General features: G+C 45.7%; 1 protein-coding gene across 4 annotated transcripts in view; it reads right to left on the reverse strand.

The window, feature by feature from the left end:
- The window catches only part of LOC124041632 (cell adhesion molecule 3-like), an 88,134-nt gene extending 66,110 nt beyond the window's left edge, over positions 1 to 22,024 (reverse strand). For 2 of the 4 annotated variants that reach the window (XM_046359433.1, XM_046359432.1), the window contains exons 1-2: positions 21,784 to 22,024; positions 19,590 to 19,773 (exon numbers count right to left, since the gene is read on the reverse strand). In XM_046359433.1, coding sequence (XP_046215389.1) covers positions 19,590 to 19,683 — 94 coding nt within the window. In that variant the 5' untranslated portion in view covers positions 19,684 to 19,773; positions 21,784 to 22,024. The remainder of the gene's footprint in view (positions 1 to 19,589; positions 19,774 to 21,783) is intronic. The other 2 variants (XM_046359434.1, XM_046359435.1) reach the window with 2 other exon arrangements.
- Between the last annotated feature and the right edge of the window lie 499 nt (positions 22,025 to 22,523).

Below are 22,523 nucleotides of genomic sequence, written 5' to 3' on the forward strand. Positions count from 1 at the left end.
TCTGCAGTGGAAAGTGGCAGAGCTACAGCTGTGTTTGTCAGGACTACAGCTCTGTTTGTCAGGGCTACAGCTCTGTTTGTCAGGGCTACAGCTCTGTTTGTCAGGACTACAGCTCTGTTTGTCAGGGCTACAGCTCTGTTTGTCAGGACTACAGCTCTGTTTGTCAGGACTACAGCTCTGTTTGTCAGGGCTACAGCTCTGTTTGTCAGGACTACAGCTCTGTTTGTCAGGACTACAGCTCTGTTTGTCAGGGCTACAGCTCTGTTTGTCAGGGCTACAGCTCTGTTTGTCAGAGCTACAGCTCTGTTTGTCAGGACTACAGCTCTGTTTGTCAGGGCTACAGCTCTGTTTGTCAGGGCTACAGCTCTGTTTGTCAGAGCTACAGCTCTGTTTGTCAGAGCTACAGCTCTGTTTGTCAGGACTACAGCTCTGTTTGTCAGGGCTACAGCTCTGTTTGTCAGGGCTACAGCTCTGTTTGTCAGGTCTACAGCTCTGTTTGTCAGGGCTACAGCTCTGTTTGTCAGGACTACAGCTCTGTTTGTCAGGGCTACAGCTCTGTTTGTCAGGGCTACAGCTCTGTTTGTCAGGACTACAGCTCTGTTTGTCAGGACTACAGCTCTGTTTGTCAGGGCTACAGCTCTGTTTGTCAGGGCTACAGCTCTGTTTGTCAGGACTACAGCTCTGTTTGTCAGGACTACAGCTCTGTTTGTCAGAGCTACAGCTCTGTTTGTCAGGACTACAGCTCTGTTTGTCATGGCTACAGCTCTGTTTGTCAGGGCTACAGCTCTGTTTGTCAGAGCTACAGCTCTGTTTGTCAGGACTACAGCTCTGTTTGTCAGGGCTACAGCTCTGTTTGTCAGGGCTACAGCTCTGTTTGTCAGGGCTACAGCTCTGTTTGTCAGAGCTACAGCTCTGTTTGTCAGGACTACAGCTCTGTTTGTCAGGGCTACAGCTCTGTTTGTCAGGGCTACAGCTCTGTTTGTCAGGACTACAGCTCTGTTTGTCAGGGCTACAGCTCTGTTTGTCAGGACTACAGCTCTGTTTGTCAGGGCTACAGCTCTGTTTGTCAGAGCTACAGCTCTGTTTGTCAGAGCTACAGCTCTGTTTGTCAGGACTACAGCTCTGTTTGTCAGGGCTACAGCTCTGTTTGTCAGGGCTACAGCTCTGTTTGTCAGAGCTACAGCTCTGTTTGTCAGGGCTACAGCTCTGTTTGTCAGGGCTACAGCTCTGTTTGTCAGAGCTACAGCTCTGTTTGTCAGGACTACAGCTCTGTTTGTCAGGGCTACAGCTCTGTTTGTCAGGGCTACAGCTCTGTTTGTCAGGGCTACAGCTCTGTTTGTCAGAGCTACAGCTCTGTTTGTCAGAGCTACAGCTCTGTTTGTCAGGGCTACAGCTCTGTTTGTCAGGGCTACAGCTCTGTTTGTCAGGGCTACAGCTCTGTTTGTCAGGGCTACAGCTCTGTTTGTCAGGACTACAGCTCTGTTTGTCAGGGCTACAGCTCTGTTTGTCAGGGCTACAGCTCTGTTTGTCAGGACTACAGCTCTGTTTGTCAGGACTACAGCTCTGTTTGTCAGGGCTACAGCTCTGTTTGTCAGGGCTACAGCTCTGTTTGTCAGGACTACAGCTCTGTTTGTCAGGACTACAGCTCTGTTTGTCAGGACTACAGCTCTGTTTGTCAGGACTACAGCTCTGTTTGTCAGGGCTACAGCTCTGTTTGTCAGGACTACAGCTCTGTTTGTCAAGACTACAGCTCTGTTTGGCAGAGCTACAGCTCTGTTTGTCAGAGCTACAGCTCTGTTTGTCAGGGCTACAGCTCTGTTTGTCAGGGCTACAGCTCTGTTTGTCAGGACTACAGCTCTGTTTGTCAGGGCTACAGCTCTGTTTGTCAGGACTACAGCTCTGTTTGTCAGGGCTACAGCTCTGTTTGTCAGGGCTACAGCTCTGTTTGTCAGGACTACAGCTCTGTTTGTCAGGACTACAGCTCTGTTTGTCAGAGCTACAGCTCTGTTTGTCAGGACTACAGCTCTGTTTGTCAGAGCTACAGCTCTGTTTGTCAGGACTACAGCTCTGTTTGTCAGGGCTACAGCTCTGTTTGTCAGGGCTACAGCTCTGTTTGTCAGGACTACAGCTCTGTTTGTCAGAGCTACAGCTCTGTTTGTCAGGACTACAGCTCTGTTTGTCAGGGCTACAGCTCTGTTTGTCAGGGCTACAGCTCTGTTTGTCAGAGCTACAGCTCTGTTTGTCAGAGCTACAGCTCTGTTTGTCAGGGCTACAGCTCTGTTTGTCAGGGCTACAGCTCTGTTTGTCAGAGCTACAGCTCTGTTTGTCAGGGCTACAGCTCTGTTTGTCAGGGCTACAGCTCTGTTTGTCAGGGCTACAGCTCTGTTTGTCAGGACTACAGCTCTGTTTGTCAGGGCTACAGCTCTGTTTGTCAGGACTACAGCTCTGTTTGTCAGGACTACAGCTCTGTTTGTCAGGGCTACAGCTCTGTTTGTCAGGGCTACAGCTCTGTTTGTCAGGACTACAGCTCTGTTTGTCAGAGCTACAGCTCTGTTTGTCAGGACTACAGCTCTGTTTGTCAGGACTACAGCTCTGTTTGTCAGGACTACAGCTCTGTTTGTCAGGGCTACAGCTCTGTTTGTCAGGACTACAGCTCTGTTTGTCAAGACTACAGCTCTGTTTGGCAGAGCTACAGCTCTGTTTGTCAAGACTACAGCTCTGTTTGGCAGAGCTACAGCTCTGTTTGGCAGAGCTACAGCTCTGAAAACGTGTGTCGCGTCCAAACGGTTTGGCCTACTAAACAATATGACCACTCTATGGAAAGATTAGACTCTCACAAGTGTCACGAGACTCGTCTGAAGGTAACCTGCACAAATGAATGCAAGTATGGAGGTTGTTTTGTGCCAACAAAAAAAGGGGTTAAATATGTGTCCAATTTTATATATATATATTTCCTGAGCTTTCTTATATTTCCTAGATAAAGGACACTTCAAAACCTTGTTCGTTAGGATAAAACATGTTTACTGTATTCTTTGCCTTTTATTAATGTGTTATTCAAAGCGTTTTTATGAGCTGCAGTAGTAGAGGCCAAATTCAATATACAGTGGCAAGAAAAAGTATGTGAACCCTTTGGATATACTTGGATTTCTGCACAAATTGGTCATAACATTTGATCTGATCTTCATCTAGGTCACAACAATAGACAAACACAGTCTGCTTAAACTAATAACACACAAACAATTACATGTTTTCTTGTCTTTATTGAACACACTGTGTAAACATTCACAGTGCAGGGTGGAAAAGGTATGTGAACCCTTGGATTTAATAACTGGTTGACCCTCCTTTGGCAGCAATAACGTCAACCAAACGTTTTCTGTAGCTGCGGATCAGACCTGCACAGCAGTCAGGAGGAATTTTATACCATTCCTCTTTACAACACTGTTTCAGTTCAGCAATATTATTGGGATGTCTGGTGTGAACCGCTCTCTTGAGGTCATGCCACAGCATCTCAATCGGGTTGAGGCCAGGACTCTGACTGGGCCACTCCAGGAGGCGTATTTTCTTCTGTTGAAGCCATTCTGTTGTTGATTTATTTCTGGCTTTTGGGTCGTTGTCCTGTTGCATCACCCAACTTCTGTTGAGCTTCCATTGGCGGACAGATAGCCTTACGTTCTCCTGCAAAATGTCTTGATAAATGTGGGAATTCATTTTTCAGTCGATGTTAGCAAGCTGTCCAGGCCCTTAGGCAGCTAAGCAGCCCCAGACCATGATGCTCCCTCCACCATACTTTACAGTATAGTGTTGTGTGTTCCTTCCAAACAACTCAACTGTAGTTTCATCTGTCCACAGAATATTTTGCCGGTAGCGCTGTGGAACATCCAGGTGCACTTTTGCAAACTTCAGACGGGCAACAATGTTTTTTTTGGACAGCAGTGGCTCCCATGAACACCATTCTTGTTTAGCATGTTCCAGAGTTTTCTGTCAGTCTTTAGCTGACACTCTGGGATTCTTCTTAACCTCATTGAGCATTCGGTGCTGTGCTCTTGCAGTCTTCGCAGGACGACCACTCCTAGGGAGAGTAGCAACAGTACTGAACTTTCTCCATTTATAGACAATTTGTCTTACCGTGTACTGATGAACATCAAGGCTTTTAGAGATACTTTGTAACCCTTTCCAGCTTTATGCAGGTCAACATTTCGTAATCTTAGATCTTCTGAGATCTCTTCTGTTCGAGGCATGGTTCACATCAGGCAATGCAATGCTTCTTGTGAATATCAAACTCAAATTTTGTGAGTGTTTTTTATAGGGCAAGGCAACTCTAACCAACATCTCCAATCTCGCCTCATTGATTGGACTCCAGGTTAGCTGATTCCTGACTCCAATTAGCTTTTGGAGAAGTCATTAGCCGAGGGGTTCACATACTTTTTCCAACCTTAAATGATGTATTCAATATAAAAAAAAGAAAAATACAAGAATTTGTGTGTTATTAGTTTAAGCAGACTGCGTTTGTCTATTGTTGGGACTTAGATGATGATCAGATCAAATTTGATGCCCAATTTATACAGAAATCCAGGTTCCAAAGGGTTCACACACATTTTCTTGTCGCTGTATGTCATTTCTTTTATACACATACAGGGATCCTAAAATTCACAATCAAATAGCTTAATGATCCATGGTAAAAAAAAACAATCTAAAACAATCCCCCCCCCCATGCCCCAGACCTTTAGAGTTTAAAAAGGCATGTTTATGAGTTAAACCACACATTGACATCCTCATCAGAAAAGCACATTGATGAGTGAGTTACCCTACACAATGATGCCTTCATCAGAAAGGCACAACGAACCGTGGTAAACAACAACACAGCCATGCATTCATTGGACAGAGGACACACTCAGGGGAACCCTGCACTAACAGAGAAATGCTTTAATCAATATAATCACTGTGCTGTGGTCCATAATACAGCCATCTAAAGACACGGAACCACACACCATGATTGGTTCAGATGAAGGATGTGTCCCATATGGCACCCTATTCCCTATATAGTGCTCTACTTTTGACCAGGGCACTGGTCAAAAGCCTTGTGCTGTATAGGGAATAGGGTGCCATTTCAGAGTCAGCCGCACCTACAGTGACGGGTTTAAAAGACACATCTCTGGAGTTCTTTCCTGGTCCTTCAAGCCATGCTTCAACAACAGTACACTTTGGTGATTTATGCCCCAGGGCAATCAATTAAAAGAGCCATAGGAGAATTCCTCTGCACCGCAATGGCACAATCAAAGGAAACATTGCAGCGTAGCCTCCAGACTCTGCCTGCTGCACAATGACGCTGGTGTTTCAAAAGAGCTACTGATTCATTTCCAGCCCTAGTGTTTCCTTCATCAAAACGCCTTTCTGAACGGTCGGCCAGCTCACAGCTGACAGTTCTGCTATCGGCTCGATTTTCTCATTCCCATAGATTGGAATGGGCCTTTTCTCATTTGGGCAAAAGTCCATCCTCTGTCTTCTCTCCTCCGTAACCCAGCAACCGATAAGTGGTTGAGAGGTGTGTCAATTTGTTAGTAGGCAAGCGGAAGACGGTACTCCCTTCCACGATAGCCTCCTTTTGGCGAGGAAGCACAAAGGGGATCCACAAAGGGGATCCACAAAGGGGATCCACCCCTTGAACCAACGCACGAGTGGAGAAGGAGCTTCTCATTTCATACAAGCACATTTTCGTCCACGTTCCCTCTCCTCGATTCCCTTTGACCTTTTTCAAAAGGAGGCGACAGAGGACAGAGGACGCATGAGTTGAGCAAATCTAATTGAGAAAAGGCCTTGCCTCCCTCACACCTGAGTGCTCAACGTTATTGCTCGTTCTTGTTATTGTGATGTTGTAGTAAGATTGATTTATTGTTATGTAATCAGGGATAGACTGAGTTGGTCTGGATTGATGGGATTTGACTTGGATTGATAAGGTCTAATCTTCTTCTTGTTTAGAACTGAGAACTACTGAGAACTACTGCCGCTCAGATCAGATGTTATTGAAGAGAGTGCATGTAATTTGGGTTCATTTTATCACTGTTTAACTACTATCACACCAGGCCTTAGTGCTGTGCTTGTTGTGAGTCTCACCTACCAGGTTGTCTTGCGTATGTGTCAGATCCTAACAAGTCAGAGACTGAGCTGGAAATATGGAGATGATGATAATACTCTGGTTGCTTCCCAAATGACACCCGATTCCCTACATATTGCACTACTTTTGATCAGGGCCAATAGGGATCTGGTGAAAAGTAGTGCGCTAGTATAGGGAAAGGGGTGCAATTTGGGATGCTAACACTCTAGATGCGTCGCAAATGGCACTCGATTCCCTACATAGTGCACTATGTTTCTCCAGGGCCTTATGGGCACTATACACTGCTCAAAAAAATAAAGGGAACACTTAAACAACACAATGTAACTCCAAGTCAATCACACTTCTGTGAAATCAAACTGTCAACTTAGGAAGCAACACTGATTGACAATACATTTCACATGCTGTTGTGCAAATGGAATAGACAACAGGTGGAAATTATAGGCAATTAGCAAGACATCCCCAATAAAGGAGCAGTTCTGCAGGTGGTGACAACAGACCACTTCTCAGTTCCTATGCTTCCTGACTGATGTTTTGGTCACTTTTGAATGCTGGCGGTGCTTTCACTCTAGTGGTAGCATGAGACGGAGTCTACAACCCACACAAGTGGCTCAGGTAGTGCAGCTCATCCAGGATGGCACATCAATGCGAGCTGTGGCAAGAAGGTATGCTGTGTCTGTCAGTGTAGTGTCCAGAGCATGGAGGCGCTACCAGGAGACAGGCCAGTACATCAGGAGATGTGGAGGAGGCCGTAGGAGGGCAACAGCAGCAGGACCGCTACCTCCGCCTTTGTGCAAGGAGGAGCACTGCCAGAGACCTGCAAAATGACATCCAGCAGGCCACAAATGTGCATGTGTCTGCTCAAACGGTCAGAAACAGACTCCATGAGGGTGGTATGAGGGCCCGATGTCCACAGGTGGGGGTTGTGCTTACAGCCCAACACCGTGCAGGACGTTTGGCAACACCAAGATTGGCAAATTCGCCACTGGCGCCCTGTGCTCTTCACAGATGAAAGCAGGTCCACACTGAGCACGTGACAGACGTGACAGTCTGGAGACGCCATGGAGAACATTCTGCTGCCTGCACCATCCTCCAGCGTGACCGGTTTGGCGGTGGGTCAGTCATGGTGTGGGGTGGCATTTCTTTGGGGGGCCGCACAGCCCTCCATGTGCTCGCCAGAGGTAGCCTGACTGCCATTAGGTACCGAGATGAGATCCTCAGACCCCTTGCTGGTGCGGTTGGCCCTGGGTTCCTCCTAATGCAAGACAATGCAAGACCTCATGTGGCTGGAGTGTGTCAGCAGTTCCTGCAAGAGGAAGGCATTGATGCTATGGACTGGCCCGCCCGTTCCCCAGACCTGAATCCAATTGAGCACATCTGGGACATCATGTCTCGCTCCATCCACCAACACCACATTGCACCACAGACTGTCCAGGAGTTGGCGGATGCTTTAGTCCAGGCCTGGGAGGAGATCCCTCAGGAGACCATCCGCCACCTCATCAGGAGCATGCCCAGGCGTTGTAGGGAGGTCATACAGGCACATGGAGGCCACACACACGACTGAGCCTCATTTTGACTTGTTTTATGGACATTACATCAAAGTTGGATCAGCCTGTAGTGTGGTTTTCCACTTTAATTTTGAGTGTGACTCCAAATCCAGACCTCCATGGGTTGATACATTTGATTTCCATTGATAATTCTTGTGTGATTTTTTTGTCAACATATTCAACTATGTAAAGAAAAACGTATTTAATAAGATTCATTCAGATCTAGGATGTGTTATTTTAGTGTTCCCTTAATTTTTTTGAGCAGTGTATAATCAAATCAAATTGTATTTGTCACATTTGCCGAATACAGCAAGAGTAATCCTTACTTTTGAAATGCTTACAAGCCCTTAACCAACAATGCAGTTCAAGAAATAGAGTTAAGAAAATATTTACTAAATAAACTAAAGTAAGAAAATGAAATCAAAAAGTAACAAGATATGACATAAGAATAACGAGGCTATATACAGGGGGTACCGGTACCGACTCAATGTGGAGGCTATATACAGGGGGTACTGGTACAGAGTCAATGCGGAGGCTATATACAGGGGTACCGGTACAGACTCAATGTGGAGGCTATATACAGGGGGTGCCGGTACAGAGTCAATGTGGAGGCTATATACAGGGGGTGCCGGTACAGAGTCAATGTGGAGGCTATATACAGGGGGTGCCGGTACAGAGTCAATGTGGAGGCTATATACAGGGGGTGCCGGTACAGAGTCAATGTGGAGGCTATATACAGGGGGTGCCGGTACAGAATCAATGTGGAGGCTATATACAGGGGGTGTCGGTACAGAGTCAATGTGGAGGCTATATACAGGGGGTACCGGTACAGAGTCAATGTGGAGGCTATATACAGGGTGTTATGGTACAGAGTCAATGTGGAGGCTATATACAGGGGGTACCGGTACAGAGTCAATGTGGAGGCTATATACAGGGGGTGCCAGTACAGAGTCAATGTGGAGGCTATATACAGGGGGTGCCGGTACAGAGTCAATATGGAGGCTATATACAGGGGTACCGGTACAGAGTCAATGTGGAGGCTATATACAGGGGTGCCGGTACAGAGTCAATGTGGAGGCTATATACAGGGGTGCCGGTACAGAGTCAATGTGGAGGCTATATACAGGGGGTGCCGGTACAGAGTCAATGTGGAGGCTATATACAGGGGGTGCCGGTACAGAGTCAATGTGGAGGCTATATACAGGGGGTGCCGGTACAGAGTCAATGTGGAGGCTATATACAGGGGGTACCGGTACCGACTCAATGGGTACAGGTTAGTCAAGGTCATTTGTAAAGTGACTATGCACACATAATAAACAGCAAGTAGCAGCAGTGTAAAAACAAAGGGGGGAAATCAATGTAAATAGTCCGGGTGGCCATTTGATTAATTGTTCAACAGTCTTATGGCTTGGGGGTAGAAGATGTTAAGGAGTCTTTTGATCCTAGACTTGGCGCTCCGGTACTGCTTGCCGTGCGGTAGCAGAGAGAACAGTCTATGACAGGTGACTGGAGTCTTTGAACATTTTTTGGGCCTTCCTCTGACACCGCCTAGTATATAGGTCCTGGATGTCAGGAAGCTTGGCCCCAGTGATGTACTGGGCCGTACGCACTACCCGCCTTATGGTCAGATGCCGAGCAGGTGCCATACCATGTAACCGGTCAGGATGCTCTCGAAGGTGCAGCTGTATAACTTTTTGAGGATCTGGGGACCCATGACAAATCTTTTCAGTCTCCTGAGGGGAAAAGGTGTTGTCGTGTCCTCTTCACAACTGTCTTGGTGTGTTTGGACCATGATAGTTTGTTGGTGATGTGGACACCCCTCATAAGAGGACTGACCACGCCTCATAGCCTGATTCCTCTCTAGGTTTCTTCCTAGGTTTTGGCCTTTCTATGGAGTTTTTCCGAGCCACAGTGTTTCTACACCTACATTACTTGCTGATTGGGGTTTTAGGCTGGGTTTCTGTACAACACTTTGAGATATCAGCTGATGTAAGAAGGGCTATAGAAATCAATTTGATTTGATTTGACACCAAGGAACTTGAAACTCTCGACAGGATCTACTTCAGGCGTGTCAATGTTAATGAGGGTCTGTTCGGCTCTCCTTTTCCTATAGTCCATAATCAGCTCCTTTGTCTTGCTCACATTGAGGGAGAGGTTGTTGTCCTGGCACCACACTGCCAGGTCTCTGACCTCCTCCCTATAGTCTGTCTCATCGTTGTTAGTGATCAGGCTTACCAATGTTGTGTCATCAGCAAACTTAATGATGGTGTTGGAGTCGTGTTTGGCCACACAGTCGTGGGGGAACAGTGAGTACAGTAGGGGACTAAGTACACACCCCTGAGTGTGTACTTTTTGTTGTTGCCTACCCTTACCACATGGGGGTGGCCCGTCAGGAAGTCCAGGATCCAGTTTCAGAGGGAGGTGTTTAGTCCCAGGGTCCAGTTGCAGAGGGAGGTGTTTAGGCCCAGCGTCCTTAGCTTAGTGATGAGCTTTGAGAGCACTATGGTGTTGAACACTGACTTGTAGTCAATGAACAGCATTCTCACATAGCTGTTCCTTTTGTCCAGGTGGGAAAGGGCAGTGTGGGGTGCTATAGAGATTGCATCATCTGTGGATCTGTTGGGACGGTATGTGAATTGGAGTGGGTCTAGGGTGTCCAGGAGGATGCTGTTGATGTGAGCCATGACCAGCCTTTCAAAGCACTTCATGGCTACCGACATGAGTGCTATGGGGCGGTAATCATTTAGGCAGGTTACCTTTGCTTCCTTGGGCATAGGGACATGCTGGTCTGTTAGAAACACGTAGGTTTTACAGACTCGGTCATGGAGGGGTTGAAAATGTCAGTGAAGACACTTGCCAGTTGGTCCACGCATGCTTTGAGTACACATCCTGGTAATCTGTCTGGCCCTGTGGCTTTGTGAATGTTGACCTGTTTAAAGGTCTTGCTCACATCAGGTATGGAGAGCGTGATCACAGTCGTCCAGAAATGCTGGTGCTCTCATGCATGCTTCAGTGTTGCTTGCCTCGAAGCGAGTATAAGATCTGGTAGGCTCGTGTCTCTGGGCAGCTCACGCCTGGGTTTCCCTATGTAGTCCGTAATAGTTTTCTCGACAGGATCTACTTCAGGCCTGCCACATCCGACGACATCCGAGCCGGTGTAGTAGGATTCAATCTTAGTCCTGGATTTCTTATAAGAGTCTGGATTAGTGTCCCGCACCTTGAAAGCGGCAGCTCTAGCCTTTAACTCTGTGCGGATGTTGCCTGTAATCCATTGCTTCTGGTTGGGAAATGTACGTACGGTGACTGTGTGGACGACGTTGTCGATGCACTTATTGATGAAGCCAGGGACTGAGGTGGAATACTCCTCAATGCCATTGGATGAATGCCGGAACATATTCTAGTCTGTGTTAACAAAACAGTCCTGTAGCGTAGCATCCGTGTCATTTGACCACTTCTGTATTGAGCGAATCACTGGTACTTCCTGTTTTGATTTTTGCTTGTAAGCAGGAATCAAGAAGATATAATTATGATCAGATTTTCAAAATGGAGGGCAAGGGAGAGCTTTATATGCATCTCTGTGTGCGGGGTAAAAGTGGTCTAGAGTTTATTTTCCTCTGGTTGCACATGTGACATGCTGGTAGAAATTAGGTAAAACCGATTTAAGTTTGCCTGCCTTAAAGTCCACGGACACTAGGAGCGCCACTTCTGGATGAGCATTTTCTTGTTTCCTTATGGCCTTATACAGCTCGTTGAGTGGGGTCTTAGTGCCAGCATTGGTTGTGGAGGTAAATAGACGGCTATGAATAACATAGATGAGAACTCTCTTGGTAGATAGTGTGGTCTATAGCTTATCATGAGGTATTCTACCTCAGGTGAGCAATATATCAATACTTCTTTAATATTAGACATCACGCACCAGCAGTTATTGACAAATAGACACACACCCCCACCCCTCGTCTTAACAGCCATAGCTGCTCTGTCCTGCCGATGCATGGAGAAGCCAGCCAGCTCTATATTATTTGTGTTGTCGCTTAGCCATGTTTCGGTGAAACATAAGATATTACATTTTTTAATGTCCCGTTGGTAGGATAGCCTTAATCATAGATAGCCCAGTTTGTTTTTCAATGATTGCACGTTGGCCAATAATACGGAGGCTAGTGGTGGTTTACCTACTCATCGGCAAATTCTTACAAGGCACCACGCCCTCCTCCCCCTTTTTCTCCGTATTTTCTTCACGGTGACGACAGGGATTTGGGCCTTGTCTCGACAAAGCCGTATATCCTTCGTGTTGGACTCATGAAAGAAAAAATCTTTGTCCAGTTCGAGCTAGTCATCGCTCTTTTGATGTCCAGAAGCTCTTTTCGGTCATAAGTGACGGTAGCAGCAACATTATGTATGAAATTAGTTACAAACAATGCGAAAAAACAAACAAAATAGCACAGTTGGTTAGGAGCCATCCCCTCCAGCGCCATTATAGAAATAGGATGCCATTTGAGATGCACAATCTGCTTAACGCTCAATGGAAATTCTCTTCTACACATTGTTGTCTGCATCCCAAATGGCATCCTATTCCCTATACAGTGCACTCTGAGACCTATAATACTCCACTATACAGTGCATTCTGAAAGTATTCAGACCCCTTGACTTTTTAAAAACATTTTGCTGCGTTACAGCCTAATTCTAAAATGGATTCAATTCTTTTTTTTACTTATCAATCCACACACAATAACCCATAATGACAAAGCAAAAACAGGTTTTACATATGTATTCAGACCCTTTAGTTAGTACTTTGTTGAAGCACATTTGGCAGCGATTACAGTCTCAAGTCTTCTTGGGTATGACGATACAAGCTTGGCACACCTGTATTTGGAGACTCCCATTCTTCTCTGCTGATCCTCTCAAGCTCTGTCATGTTGTATGGGGAGCATCGCTGCACAGCTCTTTTCAGGTCTCCAGAGATGATCGGGTTCAAGTCCAGGCTCTGGCTGGGCCACTCAGAGACCTGTTCCGAAGCGTTGTCTTGGCTGTGTGCTTAGGGTTGCTGTTCTGTTGCTGCCACCATCATGCTTCCCCGTTTCATCAGAACAGAGAATCTTTTTTTCTCATGAGAGTCCTTTAGGTTCCTTTTGGCAAACTCCAAGTGGGCTGTCATGTGCCTTTTACTGAGGAGTGGCTTCCGTCTGGCCACTCTACCATAAAGGCCTGATTGGTGGAGTGCTGCAGAGATGGTTGTCCTTCTGGAAGGTTCTCCCGTTCTGTCAGAGTGACCATCGGGATCTTGGTCACCGTCCTGACCAAGGCCCTTCTCCCTTGATTGCTCAGTTTGGCCGGGCGGCCAGCTCTAGGAAGAGTCTCAGTGATTCCAAACTTCTTCCGTTTAAGAATGATGGAGACCGCTGTGTTCATGGGGACCTTTAATGCTGCAGACATTTTTTGGTACCCTTCCCCAGATCTGTGCCTTGATACAATCCTGTCTCGGAGCTCTACGGACAATTCCTTCGACCTCATGGCTTGGTTTTTGCTCTGACATGCACTGTCAACTGTGGGACCTTATATGAACAGTTTTGTGCCTTTCCAAATCATGTCCAATCATTTGAATTTACCACAGGTGGACTCCAATAAAGTCATATAAATATCTGAAGGATGATCAATGGAAACAGGTTGCATCTGAGCTCAATTTCAAGTCTCATAGCAAAGGGTCTGAATACTTTTGTGAAAAAGGTATTTCTGTTTTTGTTATTTTATAAATTTGCTAACATAAAAAATAGTTTTTGCTTTGTCATTATGGGGTATTGTGTGTAGATTGATGAGGAAAAAAATTGTACTTAATCAATTTTAGAATAAGGCTGTAACGTAATGAAATGTGGAAAAGGGGAAGGGGTCTGAATACTTTCAGAATGCACTGTACAGGGAATAGGGATGCAGACATAGAGATTATAACACTGCTTATAGCTCAATCGAAATGATTCACTATCTATACGTCTGTCTGTTGATTATCGTTTTGTTCCGTGGGAGCTTAATCAATCATCATCATGTAATTAATCAACCATCATGATAATGAGATAGAAGTAATAATTAGGGTGAGGGGAGACCACTGTTGCCTAAGAATCTGGTGCAAATAGAGAGCAGTGCTAATTAAAGTATTCATCCATAATGGCACCCTATTGTCTATATAGTGCACTACTTTTGCCAAAGGTAGTGCACTATATAGGATAGAGGGTGACATTTGATCAGGGGACAGACAGACAGGTGTTGTTACTGGGCGGCAGGGAGCCTAGTGGTTCGAGCATTGGACTAATAACCGATAGGTTGCAAGATTGAATCCCCGAGCTGACAAGGTAAAAATGTGTTGTTCTGCCCCCGAACAAAGCAGTTAACCCATTGTTCCTTGGCTGTCATTGAAAATAAGAATTTGTTCTTAACTGACTTGCCTAGTTAAATAAATAAAACATTAAATACTGGAACAGGTCAGTTAATCAGCTGGTGAAACAAAAATTGGCCCAGCCAGCCGCGCTCATTCTCTTTGTCGCTATCCAGCTCTCTCTCTCTTTTTTCATCTCTCCCACTCTGTCCCCTCTCTCCTCTTTGTTTGTCTCTCCCTCCCTCTCTTTCTCTTTCTGTTTGTTCGTCACTCTCTCCCTCCCTCTCTGTCTGTTTGTCTCCCTCTCTCGCATTCCTCTCTCCCTTTCTGTCTCTCAGCAGCTGCATCCCTTTTCTCCACCCTTCTCTGAAAGTGTGCACTTGCACACTACTTCACGTCATGGATTCAACAATGGTGAAAACTGCCTCTAGCCAATGATTACGCCAATCCAATAGTTTTAAATCCATGACACATAGTGTGCCTTGGGAAACGGGTGGGAAACGGGTGGAGAATCGGGACGCAGAACAACTTTGGATCATTCCTGCCTATATACATGGGCTTGCAAATGTATTCACCCCCCTTGAAATTTCTTCCGATTTTGTTGCCTTGTTGCCAATGTGGAATAAAAAACAATGTTTTGGGGGTTTGTATCATTTGATTTACACGACATGCCTACCACTTTGAAGATGCAAAATATTTTTTATTGTGAAGCAAACAAGAAATAAGACAACAACAAAAAACTGAAAACTTGAGCGTGCATAACTATCGCCCCCAAAGTCAATACTTTACTTAGAGACACCTTTCGCAGCAATTACAGCTGCAAGCCTCTTGGGGTATGTCTCTATAAGCTTGGCACATCTAGCCACTGGGATTTCTGCCCATTCTTCAAGGAGAAACTGCTCCAGCTCCTTCAAGTTGGATGGGCTCCGCTGGTGTACAGAAATCTTTAAGTCATACCAAAGATTCTCAATTGGACTGAGGTCTGGGCTTTGACTAGGCCATTCCAAGACATTTAAATGTTTCCCCTTAAACCACTCGAGTGTTGCTTTAGCAGTATGCTTAGGGTCATTGTCCTACTGGAAGGTGAACCTCCGTCCCAGTCTACAATCTCTGCAAACTGAAACAGGTTTCCCTCAAGAATTTCCCTTTATTTAGCGCCATCCATCATTCCTTCAATTCTGACCAGTTTCCCTGGCGATGTAAAACATCCCCACAGCATGATGCTGCCACCACCATGCTTCACTTTGGGGATGGTAATCTCAAAACACAGCATTTTCCTTGATGGCCAAAAAGCTCAATTTTAGTCTCATCTGACGAGAGTACCTTCTGGCTTCTGGCTTTTTTCTGGCCACTCTTCCATAAAGCCCAGCTCTGTGGAGTGTATGGCTTAGAGTGGTCCTATGGACAGATACTCCAATCTCCACTGTGGAGCTTTGCAACTCCTTCAGGGTTATCTTTGGTCTCTTTGTTAACTCTCTGATTAATGCCCTCCTTGCCTGGTCTGTGAGTTTTGGTGGGCGGCCCTCTCTTGGTAGGTTTGCTGTCGTGTCATATTCTTTCCATTTTTAATAATGGATTTAATGGTAATCTGTGGGATGTTCAAAGTTTCGGATATTTTTTTATAACCCAACCCTAATCTGTACTTCTCCACAACTTTGTCCCTGACCTGTTTGGAGAGCTCCTTGGTGTTCATGGTCCCGCTTGCTTGGTGTAGTCACTTGCTTGGAGGTGCCCCTTGCTTAGTGGTGTTGCAGACTCTGGGGCCTTTCAGAACAGGTGTATATATACTGAGATCATGTGACAGATCATGTGACACTTAGATTACACACAAGTGGACTTTATTTAACTAACTGTGTGACTTCTGGAGGTAATTGGTTGCACCAGATCTTATTTAGGGGCTTCATAGCAAAGGGGGTTAATACATACGCACACACCACTTTACCATTTTGTTCTTTTTTTCATTTCACTTCACCAATTTGGTCTATTTTCTGTATGTCCATCACATGAAATCCAAATAAAAATATATTTAAATTACAGGTTGTAATGCAACCAAACAGGAAAAACGCCAAGAGGGATGAATACTTTTGCAAGGCACTGTACCCATATTTATTGTGATCTAAAAGGGCAAAACTGATCCTAGATCAGCACTCCTACTCTGAGTCACTTGATACATACGGCCCCAGGTTTGAAAACCAGTGGCCTGGGCGGGGCCATCCAGAGTAGAGAGAGAGTTAGAGGGCGATGGTAGAAGCTTAGGCCTCTTTATTAATGTCACAGTCACTAGCCAGTAATTCCCTCAGGCTTCTTGTACTCCAGCTTGTTAATGAGTCAGTGCTTATCATTCAGCATTGTTAACAGGCTAGAGCCTCCCTCCCATCCTCCCTTGAGCCACTCATGATTGTCGAGGTAACAATCCCAACTAGCACCCTATTCCCTTTATAGTACACTACTTTTGACAAAGGCCCACTATATAAGGAATATGCTGCCAATTGGGGTGCAACCAGTCCGTCAGTCAAAAACAAACAGCATACAGGACGCCTGTCAGCCAGGTTCTGCGTCTCAAATGGCAGCCTATTTCCTGTATCTGTCCTGGTTAAAAAATAGTGCACTATATAGGTAATAGGGTGCCATTTGGGACATGAATCAGTCAGTCAGTCAACAATAAACAGCCCACAGGAAATCGGTGGTGTGAGTGGTTCTTTCAGGAGGCCTCTATGCTGCCAGAGCCCCATTCCCTGAGCAGACTAAAGTGAACTGCTGGCACAGAACAGAGGCCATCCCTCTCTCCCGTCTGTAAATCTCAACCAAATTAATGATTGGTCTACGCCCGCATGCCGTCCTTTAATATTTATTCATTATTGGTCACAGCTGAAAGAACAGCCTCTCTCTGCCTCACTCAATCCAGCAGTCCACTGCTGAGCCGCACGAGACAGAATGCACTGAGGTAAATAAACTATTAACCACGTCGTGTTGTGGTCTTCTCTATGAGACCACACAATGGATGCATCCCAAATGGAACCCTGTTCCCTACATATTGCTCTATGGGCTCTGATCCCAGATGGCTCTAAGGGACAAATGTAGTGCACTACATAAGGAATAGGGTGCCATTTGGGACGCAGACATTATTCCCCGAGATCTGTAATATGGCCTCTGCAGAGAAGGGGCACCGTCAGTGACGAGAGGCTAGCGGCCACCATGTGTGTGTGTGTGTGTGTGTGTGTGTGTGTGTGTGTGTGTGTGTGTGTGTGTGTGTGTGTGTGTGTGTGTGTGTGTGTGTGTGTGTGTGTGTGTGTGTGTGTGTGTGTGTGTGTGTGTGTGTGTGTGTGTGTGTGTGTGGACACAACACACAGGCCTAAGGTAACTGGGTTAGCGATACAGAAACAGGGGCTGCAACCCAAATGACACCCTATTCCCTATATGTTTGCTCTTCTTTTGACCAGAGCCCTTAAGGAAACCCATAGGGTTCTGGTCAAAAGTACTGCACGACATAGGGGATGCCATTTGGTACTTATTCTTGCCCAATCACAGTGATCTAATATGTATCCTTCAGCGATATACTCCATCTGAACTGCTCCACTGCACATCCAGCTGTGGAAAATGGATTTGTCAAATGGTGTGCAATTAGAAGCTCCCTGTATGGGGGCCACAGCACAGACAAACCGTTAAGCGCTGTCCTTTCCCTGGCTTTGACACACTGCTCATAATAACAATATGCCCTCTCCTGTATTGTTTCGCTAATACATATCATTCATGTGCATTTTGTTTCTGGGCAGAAGAAAGTAAGAGACACCCATAACATGGAGGCTTTGACAGGTTGAAAGCAACAGTATAGATTTTGAGGTGTGTTGTAGTGACAGACAGGCTTGGTGCATCTGATGGTTTATCTGCAGTGCATGTATCTGTCTAGCTAATCGCTTTTCCTCTCTGATACATGACATTGCATTATTTACGCTAAGTAGGCCCTTCTGTTCAGTGCCTTTTAAAATGAACTCCCCATTCACCGGCCATTATCACCATTATTTGACCCCCCCCCTCCCCTTCATCTCCCCCTCCATCCATCTATCTAGGACTCTGTTCCAAATGGCACCCTATCCCCTATATAGTGCACTACTTTTGACGAGGGCTCTATGGGCAATGTGGAACGCAGACTACCACTAGGTCGGACACACGACATTAAGCCATGTGTTGCTGTATATCAATAATTTAAGTCCCAAAAATGTATGTAACAATCGCCGATTGCTCCTTTAACAACCTGATCAGATAACCTAGATTGAATGGCTCCCAGTTGATCAACAATAGTGTAAAACAGCTTTAAGCTACAACCAAAAAGCTCAGGGAATCCATTGGTTGTTCTTGCATGGTCAATTCTCCACCAATACAAACCCTAATCAAATGTGACATATTTCTGAATGCGAGAAGTCCTCGTTGCACTGCAGGTGCAAATTTCAATCTTGGCATTGGATTGACAAAATAAGCTCCGCATGAAGAACCAAAATCACTATCAGGCCTATGCCCTCTCAATTTCAGAAATCAGGACTTTATCTCATCTTATACATGCTTGAATTTGATGAATATTTTCAATAATTGCAATCATTATTTCTATTTACCGGGCCATGATAGGATTTCATTAGCATGTGCTCAACACTGACCTCTGTTGCCTCCCTATGGGGCCTAGTCAAAAGCGGTGTACTATAATAGGGAATAGGGTGCCATTTGGGACTGGCCCCTTATCTCAGTAGCAGCAGAAGATTGTTTATCATCCCTACCCCCAGCAGTAGGTTACAGCTTCTCACTGACCATTGACTCACATTGACAACCCCTCCACACTGCTCTCAACACATATTTCATACGCAGAAGCACATAAAATACAGTTATGCATAATTCAAAAGACAGTAAAAACAGCTGACATAGTTAAAGTAAGTGTTCGCATGTGTTCAAATTGGTGGGGTTCTGTGTGAGTGCACATCTGCAAGAGTGTGTGTGTGTGTGTGTGTGTGTGTGTGTGTGTGTGTGTGTGTGTGTGTGTGTGTGTGTGTGTGTGTGTGTGTGTGTGTGTGTGTGTGTGTGTGTGTGTGTGTGTGTGTGTGTGTGTGTGTGTGTGTGTGTGTGTGTCCACTGAGAGCAGTGTGTGTGTGTGCGTGTGCGTGTGCGTGTGTGTGTGTGTGTGTGTGCGTGCGTGCGTGCGTGCGTGCCTGCGTGTGTGGCCTACTGTATCCAGTGAGGGCTCTCCCAATGATCAATTTTCAATGTCACTAATGATCATGAGCACATTGGCCCCACATAATAATGTGCAGGGGTAGCCTATTTATACGCACATATGTGTGTGACACCGAGAGAGGCATAGCACAGGCCTGTTTGTGCACATGTAAGTCACACACATTCTTTAAAAACAAGAGCAGAAATCCAGTTGGAGTTCAGGGGGAAGGGGGACATGCCCCATGAGCTTATTATTAACGGCTCCGTGACTCCCTTGTAATCACACGGTAACAAATAAAACGTCAACAGGATAGAGCGTCAGATAGTGGAGGGGAAGAGGGGGGAGTGTGGGAGGAGGGGCGAGAGAGATGCTTACCAAAAACGATGAAGTTGCTTTGAACAGAGGCTGCCAGTAGTGTCAATAAGCTCAGAGTCCATAGACCAGGGACCGGGTAAGAAGGGAATGCCATGGTCGGTTGGACACACAGATCTGTTTGTTCGTCTCGATGAATCCTCACGAGGATAGGCAGAGGAGCACCGGAGTGTTACCAGAGTATTACCTACAGCAGTGGAGATAGAACCAGACCATTATTGATGAATTGCTTGCTTTCTGATTGGTTGGCCGGTGCTGAATGTACGTTTGGACATCGCTACTCACGTAACTGCTCCATGGGTTTTATCAATCTGCCTGTGTCATAAAGTATCGGGTGGTGACGCAGTGACCAACTCTATAGCCTATTGCCATAAAAGGCAACTGTAAATCACTAAAGGCGGAAAATCAGTGTCTGTTATCATTGTTATCAGAGGTTTTCAAAGCGGGGTCCACGGCCAGATCTCAAAATATTTATGTGTCATTTTTTTTACATTTCATTTTTTTCAATGAATATTACTAACAACTGTTTAAACAACTTTTGGCCATGGATCTGTGGAATACGTTTAAAGTGTGCAACACAATACATTGTTCTATTTTTAAGTTGTTGTTCTGATTATGAGGGGGTCCCGGATGAATTTGTTATTCCAAATGGGTTCCCCGGACCCAAAGAGTTTGAGAAGCCCTCCCCTGAATGTATTCAGTCCACCTCTAAATGTAAAGGTGCAGTGCCAATTATAAGCAATTTTTTTTCTGAAGTCAGTCGGTGTCTCAACTTACTGTTAGTTAGGATAGTAAAAGCACACAAACTGCAATTTCTCAAATTGGTTGTGCATCAGCAGTTGTTCTCTTGTTGTGTCAGTCACTGACAGTCACTCAATTAGCCCATGTCAGCTAACATTTTATAGATTTCTAGGTACGTATCATGGCTGAATTACTGACCGGGCACATGAGGAACATGCCCAGGGTCCCCAACCTCCAGGGGGCCCTCATTGATTTTGTTAGTCACTCTCACTCAGATATCATATGAACATGGCATTAGTCGTGACAAAATGTGTAACATTGGGATAATTTTGCTTTAAAACGGCTATTTCTTCTCTCAATCCCATGGCAAAATGTGTAGAATTGCAGGAAATTAGCTTTACAACAAATCTTGATATGGTCCTGAGAATGCTACAAGCTGCCATGTATAGGTGGGATGTTTTCTGGGACCAAAACAACTCCTGTTAACTACAAATAACACAAATCAAATCCCCCTATTGGCCAAGCAAAACGCAGGAGTGAACAAACAGCAAGATGCTTGCACCGGTCGCCCGTTGAGAATTCCCTCTCTGTGCTTCACATGACACAGATGTAACGCACATTGTGTCACTATAATACATACCCTCGGGCTCTCACAAGCACATAGCTTTACATGGAAGCCGAGGCAAAGGCTAGGATCTACCCTCGAAATGCTCCTTCATTGTCACCGTTCGGTTCAACGGCAGCGCGAGCCATGGCGAGAGAGAGGTTGCCTGCGGGACGGGCGGGCGAATATAGGGCGGGGATAGGATAGGGCAGGGGGGTGTTTATTCTTGTTGGAACCATTCGAGGAGTGTGTCAAGAAAAACACAGAACTGATTGGTAGGCTATAATAACATTATTGCGGATCACCACTAATAATAGCCCCTCTACAAAGGATTGGATAAGTCCAACCTAAAGATAGGTATAGCCTACAAGGCACCTGCAATGCTGCTGGATGCGGCGTAGAATCTAGAATGGAGCCCCGGTAGGAACCACCTTTCATACACCTTTCTCCCAATAAACGAAATTAGCCTACGTGTGGAGGAAATCGGAGACACCTAGTAGCCTATAAACGTGGAAATAACAGTGCAAACGGCGCGCTGTTGCAGCCACACGACCAGTGTTAAAAGCCGTGAGGGAAGAGGCGGCGGGGCATAACGTAGCTACAGTCCAACAACAAAAAGCATATTCGCACTAAATTATACAACGCGTTTAGCGTTTTATTCCCGGGTCAATATAACGGTTTACCTCCACCACCTGCCAGTAACCTAGGCTACTGAGCGAGGCGCACGCAGAAACATTCCAGGACAAGAACGCATCGTATTTACAACAGTGACAGGTGTCTCACGTTCGCTTACAGCCCGGACACAGCCAACAACAATAATATTCCTAAGGACAGACATAGCAGCATACACACCGATATACGCCTCTGGAGTCCGGGTCCTGCACTATTTGTCGCCGTTGGTTCTGGTCTGGAAGTGGTCCTTGTGATGCAGGATAGCTGGCGCTGGATCTGAGGTCTCTCTGGATATGTCTATATTGACTTTTTTTATCTTCCTTCTTCGGCTTCTTGTTTTTCTTGCGTTTTCCCTCTCTCCACGGCTACCGTTCAATGCAGCAAAAACAGTCTGTCTGAAAGACAGGAGGGAGGAGGGGTGGCGTGTGGGGCGGAGGAGTGAGGGAGGGGGAGGGGATTTTAATACGATTTGGCCCGTACCATTCGGATAACAGAGCCAGCGCATACTGCCTAGAAGAGGGAGAGACACGCACGCAGAAAGAGAGAGAGAGAGAGAGAGAGAGAGAGCTAAGAGACAGATTGAGATATATTTGGAAAGAAAGAGAGAAACTGAGATTTCATGGGCTATTCATATAGATTGTATGCCCAGTCATCTCATAGTATTGTTCTTAGCCTCTTATAGACAAATTAGAATAGTTCTTTCTGAATTGATTTTGTATTATTATATATTTAGTCGTAATAGTCTATAGGTAGAAGTGGTAGTAGGCATAGTCCCCATAGATAACTGATGTAGGCCTAGACCTGACATGTTTTGCTCTGCTTTCTGAACTGTAGTTGGGGCCTTTTTGGCTGTCAGCGCGAGGCGTGGTCTGTCTGAGTGGAATCAACACGCGCCAGGCCCGCCAGGTGGGTGTTCAGTG

Source organism: Oncorhynchus gorbuscha, linkage group LG08 (assembly GCF_021184085.1).
Source record: "Oncorhynchus gorbuscha isolate QuinsamMale2020 ecotype Even-year linkage group LG08, OgorEven_v1.0, whole genome shotgun sequence".
In the NCBI taxonomy this organism is placed as follows: domain Eukaryota; kingdom Metazoa; phylum Chordata; class Actinopteri; order Salmoniformes; family Salmonidae; genus Oncorhynchus; species Oncorhynchus gorbuscha.